Source organism: Neoarius graeffei, chromosome 10 (assembly GCF_027579695.1).
Source record: "Neoarius graeffei isolate fNeoGra1 chromosome 10, fNeoGra1.pri, whole genome shotgun sequence".
NCBI lineage: Eukaryota > Metazoa > Chordata > Actinopteri > Siluriformes > Ariidae > Neoarius > Neoarius graeffei.
Window position 1 is genome coordinate 12,787,051 of NC_083578.1, and position 13,896 is coordinate 12,800,946.

General features: G+C 43.1%; 1 protein-coding gene across 3 annotated transcripts in view; it reads right to left on the bottom strand.

The window, feature by feature from the left end:
* The window catches only part of antxr1a (ANTXR cell adhesion molecule 1a), an 86,554-nt gene that overhangs the window by 51,004 nt on the left and 21,654 nt on the right, over positions 1–13,896 (bottom strand). For all 3 annotated transcript variants that reach the window (XM_060931315.1, XM_060931314.1, XM_060931313.1), the window contains exons 10-13: positions 8,731–8,829; positions 4,095–4,164; positions 3,921–3,999; positions 3,311–3,406 (exon numbers count right to left, since the gene is read on the bottom strand). In XM_060931315.1, the coding sequence (XP_060787298.1) occupies positions 3,311–3,406; positions 3,921–3,999; positions 4,095–4,164; positions 8,731–8,829 (344 nt within the window). The remainder of the gene's footprint in view (positions 1–3,310; positions 3,407–3,920; positions 4,000–4,094; positions 4,165–8,730; positions 8,830–13,896) is intronic.

Here is a 13,896-nt window from a genome sequence, read left to right on the forward strand (position 1 = left end):
AATGTGGACTGGAGAAACTGATCAGTGCGTAACATGGAACGTGTTTTGCTGGGTTGGAAACCGCTTTGGGAATTCAACATGTGGCTTTTTTCCTTCCATGGCCTTGCGTGAACTTTGCTCAAAAAAACCTCTCAGCTAATTTCCAAGTTGTTCTTTCACGGAACTGAGCACTTTCTCAGCACATCTTATCTTTCCAAACATGCATTCCAAACTTGTGTGACCTCAGTTTAAGCTATTGGATGAATAATATCAGGAGAAGATTCAGAATGGGATCTGAAGTCAAACAGAACAAAAACACAACATCTAGATGTACTCAGAAAACTACACTTCCTTGGCATAAGTTACAGTATACAATACATAAACAATTATTTGCATATCCTGAATCTTTCGTTGCCAAATTAAGGATATTATTTTAGGTGTGCAATTTCTGAGCAAAGTCTGAGAATTTTGAAACTATACCCATAGCTTCCCTTTGGTTTCCTTTCTCCTAAATCAGCAAAAGCAGATCTACATTCTCTTTGACTTTGATCTTAGCGAGCTTGACTAGTCAAAGGTGAACAGGAATCCATGAAACACCAGGAATAATCACACGTTGGTCCTTGTATGGGTCTAATCGTCTCAGTGGTGTCTGAACAACCCATTGAAGGGTAAAAAGGCATGAAATTGAGGCTCATCTCACTTGCTGAGGCTCAGGGCAATTCAGTTTAGCAGAACACAGACCTTGTGCCAGGGCAATACTAAAACAAACCTGGATTAAATCAGTTAAGCTTTTTGTACCAGACATCATTCAAAGCCATAATATGCCCATGACGAACTGCCCTCCTTTTAATGCTGGAGCCTGACTTTAGCCCTTTGCTCAGTGGAGCACTCAGTGGCAAACACCTAGCATGGTACACATAAACTACATATATTATGTCATGTATTTCAATTTTGCCCTCAAAATTGAGTTTTTTAATTTGTCCATTTGACGCAATTACTACAAAGACCTTTCGCAGACATTAATTGAGTCTTGCAGCAAGGGTACAACTTGGATCGTGGGACACATTAGAGGGTGGAAAAACATTGCACAAGAATTAAACGAGTGTCCATTTTATTGAAGCTCCATGCTCATTCCTTTGGCAGGGCTTGGAGTACCATGACTGCAGTCATCTGCCTCATTTGTGTCATTAGCATTTGCATCGTGACTACTACAAATGAATAATAATTCACTTTCTTATATTCATTCATTCTTTCATTTTCCTTCTGCCAGTTCCTCCCAGGGGATTTCCAGACATTTCCAAGCCAACTGGGAGAGAAACTATTCTACATGTCCTGGATCTGGACCCAGGGTCTCCATCTATTGGGATATAGCTCTGTCTTTTTCTTTCAGCTGCCCCTGTTAGGGGTCACCACAGCAGATGATCCACATTTTTGAGATTGGCATAGGTTTTTACACCAGCTGCCCTTCCTGACGCAACTCTCCCCAACCTATCCAGGCTTGGGACCAGCACTAAGTATGCACTGGCTTGTGCAACCCCAGTGGCTGGGTATTTTACCTAATCTGCATGTCTTTGGACTGTAGAGGAAACCGGGACACCCGGAGGATACATTATAAGTTCCCAAATGAGATCATGTGTCACCTAACGAGCAGACATTATTAACACCAGATGGGAACTGTCAGGGCCTTCTAGGCCTTCAGAGAAGCCCAAACATATCAGCATTTCAAGTGTTATATTTAATTTCTTTCATTCTTTAATTGCTTTCACTCTTTCATAATTTCATTTATTATCTTCTAATTCTAGGCGGCACGGTGGTGTAGTGGTTAGCGCTGTCGCCTCACAGCAAGAAGGTCCTGGGTTCGAGCCCCGGGGCCGGCGAGGGCCTTTCTGTGTGGAGTTTGCATGTTCTCCCCGTGTCCGCGTGGGTTTCCTCCGGGTGCTCCGGTTTCCCCCACAGTCCAAAGACATGCAGGTTAGGTTAACTGGTGACTCTAAATTGACCGTAGGTGTGAATGTGAGTGTGAATGGTTGTCTGTGTCTATGTGTCAGCCCTGTGATGACCTGGCGACTTGTCCAGGGTGTACCCCGCCTTTCGCCCGTAGTCAGCTGGGATAGGCTCCAGCTTGCCTGCGACCCTGTAGAACAGGATAAAGCGGCTAGAGATAATGAGATGAGATGAGATGAGTTATCCAATGAAATTTTTGGTTTGTTGTCTCTAGGCTGAGAAGAGTTTAGAGCTGCTCACTCATTGGTTAGGACTTCATTGCTGGGACAGAAGGCCATGGCAGTGTATGTTTATGTAGGAAGTGACAGATGAATTAACCAATCAGATTTTGATTTATAGGGGGCAGGACCAAAAATGTATTGCCCTAGACCTGCTCGAAGGTCAACGTGAGCTTAACTGCAAGTCGGCGCCATCAGCGCAGCAGTGAAGTCACCTTCCAGCTGGTGTAGCATTCATCAGTAGTGTTAGTGAATGCTAATAAAGCGGTCAAGCTAGTGCTATCTACCGAGAGCAAGTAGCACAAGCTAACGACCGAGAAACTAACATTTCTGTCTCCAGACTCTTCTTCCATGCAAGCTCGCTACAGTATTTTTCACTCAGACTTAAGTATTCATTTCCCTGTGTAATTTATTTGATTACTTTTAAAATCAACATTGACACCTTCACACAACGGAGCGACCTAGCACCCTGCTACTAATCCCTTGCAAAATTCTTTGCCCTGTTTCTTTTTTGATGTGTCTGGCTAAGTTTTGGCTGAGCTCAAGTCCCAGCTCTAATAGTAACGGTTCACCAGTGGTTAACACATACTTTTTAAAGTAATGTCATGATCTGATGAAAGGCATTTAAGTTGAAGTAGTGTGTCATGGATTCCCCCTTTGTATCACATTTCCCTTAGTGATAAGCAGCATGTGATCATGTTTGTTTTTGTTTTGGTCCTGCCTCCGCCTTCACCTCCACCTCCAGTTCCATCATTTGCGTGTTACCTGATTGTTTCCAGCTGTTGTATTAGTTTTTATTAATGCTCATTTATACCTCATTGTGTCTGAGATCCTTTGTGAAGTCTTATTGTCCTTGTTTCTCCCTCACATTACTTTACATGGAGTCGAATGGACATCTAAACAGGAATTATGGGTGAACTTTATTTCTAGGACTGCTCTGCCAGGTGCAGCTTTTCTCCAGTTTGGCTTTGGGTGCTTTAGTTTTGAAGCGGTAAGTGACCCAATACCCCCCTCATAGACAGCGCCTGTGTTGGCAGGCATGAACAAAACAATGTCTGGATGAAACAATTCAATTCAGAAAAGCAAATACTACAGTCAAGACTTCATACCACAGTGCAGCAGAGAGGCCAGAACCACCAGAGAAGAGCCAATACCAACAAGAGCATCAGAATCAGCAGCGCTATAGCCAGGATTGTCCCATCAGACTGTAAAGATAAAAGATGGACATCTATTTTAGGAGGAGAGAGTTTAGCAACAATATGATTTGAGTGAAATATGTACAAAAACATCTATTTAAAGAGGTGATTAAGTGAGAAACAACATTATTCTGAAGATAAATGCAGAAGAATTGAGGTGGTTGTTAAAATAGTGACTTCGTAGAGCTTATGAGATTCATGGAAAAAAAAGTTCGAGGTCTTTGTTTTTAGCATGTGAAAAACCCATGGTGCTTCTCCAAAAACATACAAAAAGCATTGGTTTATAAGCATTATAAATGTCAGAGACCCATTTATTTATTTTGGTTAATTCTCATCAAGCTTTAGTTGAGAAATCTGGTGTATTTCTTTCTTTTTTTTTTTAAACACAATCTCTCCTGATTGATGTAATACAACATCTTTAAGGATGGTTCATTCAAAATTAGTTTCAAAGAAAGCTATAATTAGGAATTTATTGAAAGATTACATCAGAAGCTGAAGAAGGCATGTTTATAAAATAACTTACACATCTCACAGTGGTGATGGTCACAGAGCTGGAGATGAAACTAAGGCCTTCATTCATGCTCACGTAAAGGGAAGCTGCCCTACAGTAACACACACATTACTCATTTGGTTTGGTGATAATCAAAGCATGCTACGTACATTTAATATTTCTTGATTTTGCGGAAAAATGACTTACGTTCCTTCTTCTTTAAGTACCGGTGCAGGACACCGCAGGTACGTGTCCTTCACTACCAATGGCTTTACCACTGGAAAATATGAGCAGAAGAATGGTACGTTTTTTTAGAGCTTGGATTGATTAAGCCTAACTATAAATTTGGTGTTCATACAAAACCTTTAGGCTTGATTATACTGATTATGAACCAAAATGACTGCTGCAGTTGTTGTGTAGCTATCAGCTTGATGGAAAATGATTCCCTCACTCAGCTCAGGACTTGACTGTTTATTCTGGCCGGAGTTTGACATACCACACCTCTGAGGAAATGACACGTTGCCTGTCTCCCCCTCTGAATGATCAGGCTGTAGAAAGCACTCCAGAGAGAAAAGGAGGAACTGTCTCGCTTTCATAGATACAGAGAACCAAAGGATCATGAGGGGCCAAGACAAACTGGATGAGATATTAGCTTCTCGAGTTCATCACCTCAGTGGCGCACATGAACTGGGTAAAGGGAAAGATTGTAGTGGTGGTGGTGGTGGTGGTTGGGGGTTTGAGTGTCAAGTTCCAAAACATGTATTTATTCAGGTTGTAGTCTGGTTCCAAAAGGAATTAATCATATCACTGGGTGACTGATACAATGCCAGAAGGATTTGGCACAAAGTCCTGCAATGTTTTGCTTTGCTTTATTGAATTGTTTGCTCATAACGTAGGAGGGAATGTCTTGTTTCACTGTTAAGTATAAACATATGCACGATCTTGCTTGGTGAATTACTGAGAATTACTGACAATGCAAATTTTCACCATGGTCTGTTTACTGAGTTTCCTGTGATTCACCAAAGTGAGCCCAGATCCTAAACTGTATATGCCAGCACTGTGCACAATATAAGCTTCTGCTTTTTGAGCAATAAGATTTTTTGATCACACTGATTCATGTCAAGAGTTTCACTGAACTATTTTTCACTACCTGGTGACAGTCGAGCTGTTGGTGCCTATGCTGTGTTTTTTATAAAATCAGCATCATCATTTATTTGATTTCTGAACACGTGTATCCCAACAGAGGGTGCATCTCATTTGTTTAATTGTGCCTCCTCATTTGATTCCCTTCCTTACCCTTTAGCTCCTGCCTTTAATCAGACTACACAAGCTTTTTGTCTTTCATAATGGTCAACATGTCAAATTAGGCAATCATAGTGCCATGAATACTTGCTAGGTCTTGGTCGGGCAACACTACAAGTTTGACCCTGAGCAATCATCCATCCATTATCTGTAGCCGCTTATCCTGTTCTACAGGGTCGCAGGCAAGCTGGTGCCTATCCCAGCCAACTATGGGCGAAAGGTAGGGTACACCCTGGGCAAGTTGCAGGTCTGACACATAGAGACAAACAACCATTCACACCTACGGTCAATTTAGAGTCACCAGTTAACCTAACCTGCATGTCTTTGGACTGTGGGGGAAACCCACGCGGACACGGGGAGAACATGCAAACTCCACACAGAAAGGCCCTCGCCGGCCACTGGGCTCGAACTCAGGACCTTCTTGCTGTGAGGCGACAGCGCTAACCACTACACCACCGTGCCGCCCTGAGCAATCATCATTCACTTTAAAAGTGAACTCTATATACTGTTTTTTTGAGATTTGAACAAAAACCCAACCTATACCTTTGCATTTGTAATTAGTTCTACGAAGAGATTTTATTAATTATATATCGATTGATACTAATTGCCTTTAACCTTACAGAATGATAAGGAACTATAAATCTGGAATAATTTACCTTACATTTTTGCAAGATCAGATGTTAAAACTTTCTCAAAACTGATCTTCACTCAACCTGAACCTTATAACACTCAAGTCACGATTATAATCTCATCTCATCTCATTATCTCTAGCCACTTTATCCTTCTACAGGGTCGCAGGCAAGCTGGAGCCTATCCCAGCTGACTACAGGCGAAAGGCGGGGTACACCCTGGACAAGTCGCCAGGTCATCACAGGGCTGACACATAGACACAGACAACCATTCACATTCATACCTACGGTCAATTTAGAGTCACCAGTCAACCTAACCTGCATGTCTTTGGACTGTGGGGGAAACCGGAGCACCCAGAGGAAACCCACGCGGACACGGGGAGAACATGCAAACTCCACACAGAAAGGCCCTCGCCGGCCACGGGGCTCGAACCCAGGACCTTCTTGCTGTGAGGCGACAGCGCTAACCACTACACCACCGTGCCGCCCCACGATTATAATGTTCAACAATATTTCAATTTTAAATAGGTACATATTTACATGGTAGTGATTTGTAGACGTTTATTTAGAGTCATTTATAGAAGACATTTTTATTATAGTTTATCTAACTACATCTATTTTTAATTCTCTGTTGTATTAATCAACACTATTGATTTATTTATCATGTCAATATTATTATTATTATTATTATTAATGGAGTTCTTAGCATGCAAGTTTATCACAACCCCAAATCAGAAAATGTTTGGATGGTATGTTGAAATTGAAATTAAAACTGAAAATAATGATTTGTAAACCGTCGCCACGGGCTTGCTCATTGGGGATAGATTAGGGATAAAATTGCCTCTTGTCTTGGGTCATTCAGATTCTGAAAAGCTGCTTTGGGACAATGTCTATTGTTAAAAGCGCTACACAAACAAACTTGACTTGACTTAAATAATCTTTGACCTATATTGCATGGAAAACAATACAACAGCACATTATTTGATGTTTCACTCCATGTCTTTTTTTTTTTAAATAAACACTTATTTCAAGTTTTATTCTTGCAACACATTTCAAAAAAAAGTTGGGATGGTAAAGTATGTACCACTTTATAACGTAACACTTCAAAAACGTTTAGGGATTGAAGAGTCCAAGTGATGAAGCGTTTCAGGTGTTATTTTCTCCCATTCTTCCTTCAAACAGGTCTTAAGGTGTGCAACAGTACGGGGTCGTCATCATCATTTTTCGTTTCAAAATTCTCTGTCGGGGACAGAGGGGACACACCCTCTTCTTCAACAGCCACGCCTTTGTAATGTATGCAGAATGTGGTTTTACATCGTCTTGTTGAAATCTCCCTGGAAAAGATGTCGTCTTCAAGGCAGAATATTTTGCTCCAAAATCTCAATGTACTTTTCTGCATTAATGCTCCATCACAGAAGTGTAAGTTACCTTTGCCAAAAGCTCTGACATAACCCCATACCATGACACACCTTGGCTTTTGGACTTGTCCAGAGCACATGGCATCCATTTCTTCAAAAACAAAAAAAACCTGGAATACTGATTCATCTCATCATCTCTAGCCGCTTTATCCTTCTACAGGGTCGCAAGCAAGCTGGAGCCTATCCCAGCTGACTACGGGCGAAAGGCGGGGTACACCCTGGACAAGTCGCCAGGTCATCACAGGGCTGACACATAGACACAGACAACCATTCACACTCACATTCACACCTACGCTCAATTTAGAGTCACCAGTTAACCTAACCTGCATGTCTTTGGACTGTGGGGGAAACCGGAGCACCCGGAGGAAACCCACGCAGACACGGGGAGAACATGCAAACTCCACACAGAAAGGCCCTCGCCGGCCCCGGGGCTCAAACCCAGGACCTTCTTGCTGTGAGGCGACAGCGCTAACCACTACACCACCGTGCCGCCCCGAATACTGATTCATCTGACCACAATACAGGTTTCCACTGTGTGATGCAGAGATGCCTCCACGCTTCAGGACACAGTTAACATCTCATCTCATCTCATCATCTGTAGCCGCTTTATCCTGTTCTACAGGGTCGCAGGCAAGCTGGAGCCTATCCCAGCTGACTACGGGTGAAAGGCGGGGTACACCCTGGACAAGTCGCCAGGTCATCACAGGGCCGACACATAGACACAGACAACCATTACACAGTTAACATAAGGCTTCCTATTTGCACAGTAAAGTTTTAACTGGCATTTGTGGATGTAGCTCTGTATTTTAGTGCTTGCCAAAGGTTTGCCAAAGTAATCCCGAACCCATATGGTTATATCAGCTATAGATGAATGATAGTTCTTGATTCAGTGCCGTCTGAGGAATTGGAGATCACGTGTTCAGCTTAGGCTTGGGCCCTTGCCTTTCACGCACCAAAATTCCTTCAGATTACTTGAATCCTTTCATGATATTATGCACCGTAGAGCATGAAATATCCAAATCCTTTTGCATCTTTCTTTGAGGAACCTTGTTTTTAAACATTTCAATACTTTTCTCACACATTCGCCGACAAACTGGAGATCGTCGGCCCCTCTTTGCTCCTCAAAGTCTAGCCCTTTCCTGGATACTGATTTTGTACCCGATCATTATTACAGTCACCTATTGACATCACCTGTTTCAAATCACTTCATTATTTAATTGTTTTACCTCACTACGTGCCCTAAATTGCCCCATCCCAAGTTTCTTTGGAATGTTTTACAGGCCTGAAACACAGGAATGGATATATATTATGAAATGAAATGAAATTGACCAGAAAAAAAAAACATGAAATATCTTGGGTTCATTCTGTCTGAAATGAAATACAAGTCAAATAAATTTACAAAATCACTGCTTTCTTTTTTATTTGCATCTTCTATACCATACCAACTTTTTCTGATTTGGGGTTGTATTTTAGAACAGGAATTAACCAACTTACTCCTGGTCAGGGTGTCATTAATTCTGAAGCTGCACAGGACTTTATCCACATTTCTGGCATAGAGGAACCCATTCCCCCTCACAATAACCTCGAATGACACTGTGGAAGAAGGAGATATGGAGCACAAAAGCATTACAGAATTGTTTTTCAGTCATTTATAGATAAGAGAGTAAAAATGAATTCGCTGACAAATATTGCTGTTTACATTATTGCATCAAAGTGTGTGAAGGAAAGCTGTAAAAAAAAAAAGATGATACTTCCAGTCTTGTCTTGTAAAGCAAGATGGTAGTTAAACACGTATACTAATGAATTGACATTATTTGGGTACTTTCAGAAGCAGCGGATTGTGACCCTAAATTTTGGTGGACAACTTTAATAATAACATAATCTCAAACAAACACACCTGAATTCTGCAATAGGATACAGTAGTATAGAAGTACCATTGTCCAGCTGTATTTGAGATAATATTATTAACTAGGGTTGACAGGTTAGTCTAATTTGGTGTAAAACCATGACCCGGGCAACATTAACTGTCCTATCTGCTGCTCCTCCAATGAGAATGGGACAATATGATTCCTGCCCCAGTGGACCTCTATTACCCCTTTTCCACCAAATCAATTCCAGGGCTGGTTCGGGGCCAGTGCTGGTGCTGGTTCACAACTCGTTCAACTTGCGAGCCAGCTGAGAACCAGTTTGCTTTTCCATAGCTCGCGGTGCTAAGGGAAGCCACGTCATTACGTCGCTGTATACGTCATTACGTCGCTGTATACGTCAGTTACGTCGCTACGTTTGCATAAACCTTGGCGCAAATATCGAAGCAAAAACAACACGGAAGAAGCAGCAGCAACAACAATAATAATAATAATGGATGACTTCGCATTTGTACAGCTGCTGCTTCTCGTCGCTTAAAAATGTCGATCTTTCGCGGTCTTGTTATTGTTGTTGGTCTTAACAACTCCGCCCTCCCGCTGATGTAAGCGGTTCTTTCCTCTGGCCCAGCAAAGAGCTGGTGCTAGCCTGGAACCGGTTTTTCTGGCCCCAGAGCCAGTTCTTTGTCAGTGGAAACAGAAAACCCGGTTCCAAACTAAGCACTGGCCCCGAACCAGCCCTGGAACTGCTTTGGTGGAAAAGGGGCATATTAGTGCTTGTTGTAGTTCCTGTTTTGACCACTAGGTATCTCTAGCATGCTCACTGCACCACAGTTGTATAGCACCTCAAAAAGTAAGCAAATTAATAGAACAGATTATATCCGTCCATTATTGATAACCACTTATCCTGTGCAGGGTCGCAGGCAAGCCGGAGTCTATCCCAGCTGACTATGGGCGAGAGGTGGGGTACACCCTGGACAAGTCGCCAGGTCATCGCAGGGCTAACACATAGAGACAAACAACCATTCGCACTCACATTCACACCTACGGTCAATTTAGAGCCACCAATTAGCCTAACCTACATGTCTTTGGACTGTGGGGGAAACCGGAGCACCCGGAGGAAACCCACGCGGACACGGGGAGAGCATGCAAACTCCACACAGAAAGGCCCCTGTCGGCCACTGGGCTTGAACCCAGAACCTTCTTGCTGTGAGGTGACAGTGCTAACCACTACACAACCATGCCACCTGCAGAGTATATCAAATAACAAAAAGTGTTGGTCAATCAAAAGGGGTAATTAGTATTTTAATGGAAATTAAATTGATTGTAAATTTGTTGCTCTATATGTTTACCGTGAGCTGGCCTAGCGGTTAGCGTGTCTGCCTCTTGACCAGGAGATCACAAGTTCTATTCATGGTCAGGTCATACCAAAGGCCATCATGAAAATGGTACCTAATGCCGTCTGGCAAGGCACACTGCAATACAGATGCGAGTGGGGAGTAAAACTCTTGTGGTTACCAGAGGACCAGCCCCCTAGCCATATGAGAGGCTGAGGGCTATAGAAGCGGAGATTGGCACCACCCAATGCACCTTAAAGGCCTGGTTAGTACTGGGATAGGAGACAGCCTGGGAAGACCAGGTCTTGGCACGGGAGGGACTTTGACTTTTTTAATATATATATTTGTGCTCTGCCCCACCTGCCCTTATGGACAAGCTGCCTCTGGCAGTCAGCATAATTGCTTGGGACTTTAGCTCGTGTGTTGGCTTTTAGTGCAAATTTCCAGCATTCCTAAAGGTCAGAAACATCAGTATGATCCCTTGAAACCTCACCATTCTGACCATAGTGGTTTTGAAAATGAGTCTTTTTCACCAGAGACTTTGAGAGGCACTTTGTGGTGAGTGACGTTTGTAGTTCCCCTGACGATGTAACAAATTCAACTTAACTAAAGCCAAACGATGCAAACCCTTGAAAAGCATGCAATTAACAGAGAATTATCATATAGGAGTGATAGCAGCTGCTCTCCATAATGCTGACTAAACAGATCTATTTGAGGAACATGAATCAAATGGCAACATTTTGTTTTTGATTTAGTTTCTTATCTTGGCTCAAAGTGCTGCAAAACCAAGCACTCCAGAATAGACATACCGAATCCAATAACCCATCTATAAAAACACCCCTTCACTTTCAGCTCACTCCATCCAGCTGTCTCTGATCGACAACCCTTGATTCAGTTTTTCTCCTACCCTTATGTTCTTCGTAGTCAGCATTTTTTTGCTAACGTGAAACAAAATGGTCTTTGAGGCGGCTTTTATCTAGCAAGTTTGCTTTCAAGAGTTCAACACACAAACTTTGCACATTCTTCACCAGGCAACTTGAATGAAGCACTCGTCATCTGTGACAACCATAAGCACTGAGACAAATCAGACAGGAAGCTGAGGTCTGAGGTCATATTTATTCCTCTGCTGCCAGAACAGTGACTTCGGCTGTCCTATGAGTTGGTGTTTGATCTGGAAGTGATGAGTCAAGACCTCAGCCACGTCTCAGCTGTACTCTTTACTGGCAGGAGAATAGCAACACCTCTCCCCCACGTTTTTTTTTTGCACAGATTTTAAACTGTTTTCACAACTGCAATATTCCTAGTGATTTGTCGAGAAATATACACCGATCAGCCATAATTTTATGACCACTGACAGGTGAAGTGAATAACACTGATTATCTCATTACAATGGCACCTATCAAGGGGTGGGATATATTAGGCAACAAGAGTCAGTTCAACAGTCAGTTCTTGAAGTGTTGGAAGCAGGAAAAATGGGCAAGCGTAAGGATCTGAGTGACTTTGACAAGGGTCAAATTGTGATGGTGAGATGACTGGGTCTGAGCATCTCCAAAATGGCACATCTTTTGGGGTGTTCCTGGTATGCAGTGGTTAGTACCTACCAAAAGTGGTCCAAGGAAGAACAACTGGTGAACCTGCGACAGGGTCATGGGTGTCGAAGGCTCATTGATTCACATGGGGCATGAAGGCAAACCCATATGGTTCAATCCCACAGAAGCGCTACTGTAGCACAAATTGCTGAAAATGTTAAAGGAACAGTCCACCGTACTTCCATAATGAAATATGCTCTTATCTGAATTGAGACGAGCTGCTCCGTACCTCTCCGAGCTTTGCGCGACCTCCCAGTCAGTCAGACGCAGTCAGACGCGCTGTCACTCCTGTTAGCAATGTAGCTAGGCTCAGCATGGCCAATGGTAGTTTTTGGGGCTGTAGTTAGATGCGACCAAACTCTTCCGCGTTTTTCCTGTGTACATAGGTTTATATGAGCAGTGATATGAAACAAGTTCAGTTACACAAATTGAAACATAGCGATTTTCTATGCTATGGAAAGTCCGCACTATAATGACAGGCGTACTAACACCTTCTGCGCACTTCGGCAGCGCATTGATATCTGAGCTCCGTATCAATGCGCTGTCGAAGCGCGCAGAAGGTGTTAGTACGCCTGTCATTATAGTGCGGACTTTCTATAGCATAGAAAATCGCCACGTTTCAATTTGTGTAACTGAACTTGTTTCATGTCACTGCTCATATAAACCTATGTAAACAGGAAAAACGCGGAAGAGTTTGGTCGCATCTAACTACAGCCCCAAAAACTACCATTGGCCATACTGAGCCTAGCTACATTGCTAACAGGAGTGACAGCGCGTCTGACTGCGTCTGACTGACTGGGAGGTCGCGCAAAGCTCGGAGAGGTACGGAGCAGCTCGTCTCAATTCAGATAAGAGCATATTTCATTATGGAAGTACGGTGGATTGTTCCTTTAATGCTGACTAAAACAGAAAAGTGTCAGCATTAACTTTTTCAGCAGTTTGTGTGACAGTAGCTCTTCTGTAGGATTGATAGATGCCATTATAATGAGATACTCAATGTTATTCACTTCACCTGTCAGTGGTCATAATGTTATGGCTGATCAGTGAAATGTAATATTTAATTAATGAAATTAAAGCAGGACGGCACGGTGGTGTAGTGGTTAGCACTGTTGCCTCACAGCAAGAAGGTTCGAGCCCAGCGACCAGCGAGGGCCTTTCTGTGTGGAGTTTGCATGTTCTCCCTGTGTCCGCGTGGGTTTCCTCCGGGTGCTCCGGTTTCCCCTACAGTCCAAAGACATGCAGGTTAGGCTAATTGGTGGCTCTAAATTGACCGTAGGTGTGAATGGTTGTCTGTGTCTATGTGTCAGCCTTGCGATGACCTGGCAACTTGTCCAGGGTGTACCCCGCATTTCGCCCATAGTCAGCTGGGATAGGCTCCAGCTTGCCTGTGACCCTGTAGGACAGGATAAGTGGCTACAGATAATGGATGGATGGATGAAATTAAAGCCTAGTTAGGGAGCTTCCAGACCCCCCACACACCAACAACCACACCTCCTTGTTATCTACGCCCCCTTTCAGCCAAGCTGTGCAAACTCTTACAATTACTAATTACACTCACATGCTGCTCATTCACTCCTTACTTTTCTATACAAACATTGAATATTGAGGGCCCGAGCACCGGAGGTGCATGGCCTCTGGTGTCCACCAGAGGGTGCTGCACTGAGGTGCAAGGCCCTATTGTTTTCCGAAGGATTCCTATTATTATTATTTTTCTTCAAGACTTAGCCATTTTTGAGGTGGTTCTCATCAGTGCAATCTCATGAAATTTGGTACACACATCAGTCCTGGCCACCACTACTCAGGGATAGACACTTGGCCCCAGGTGTGTCCGGGGGACTCCATAGCGCCCCCACATGTCATTATAGTGCCCTG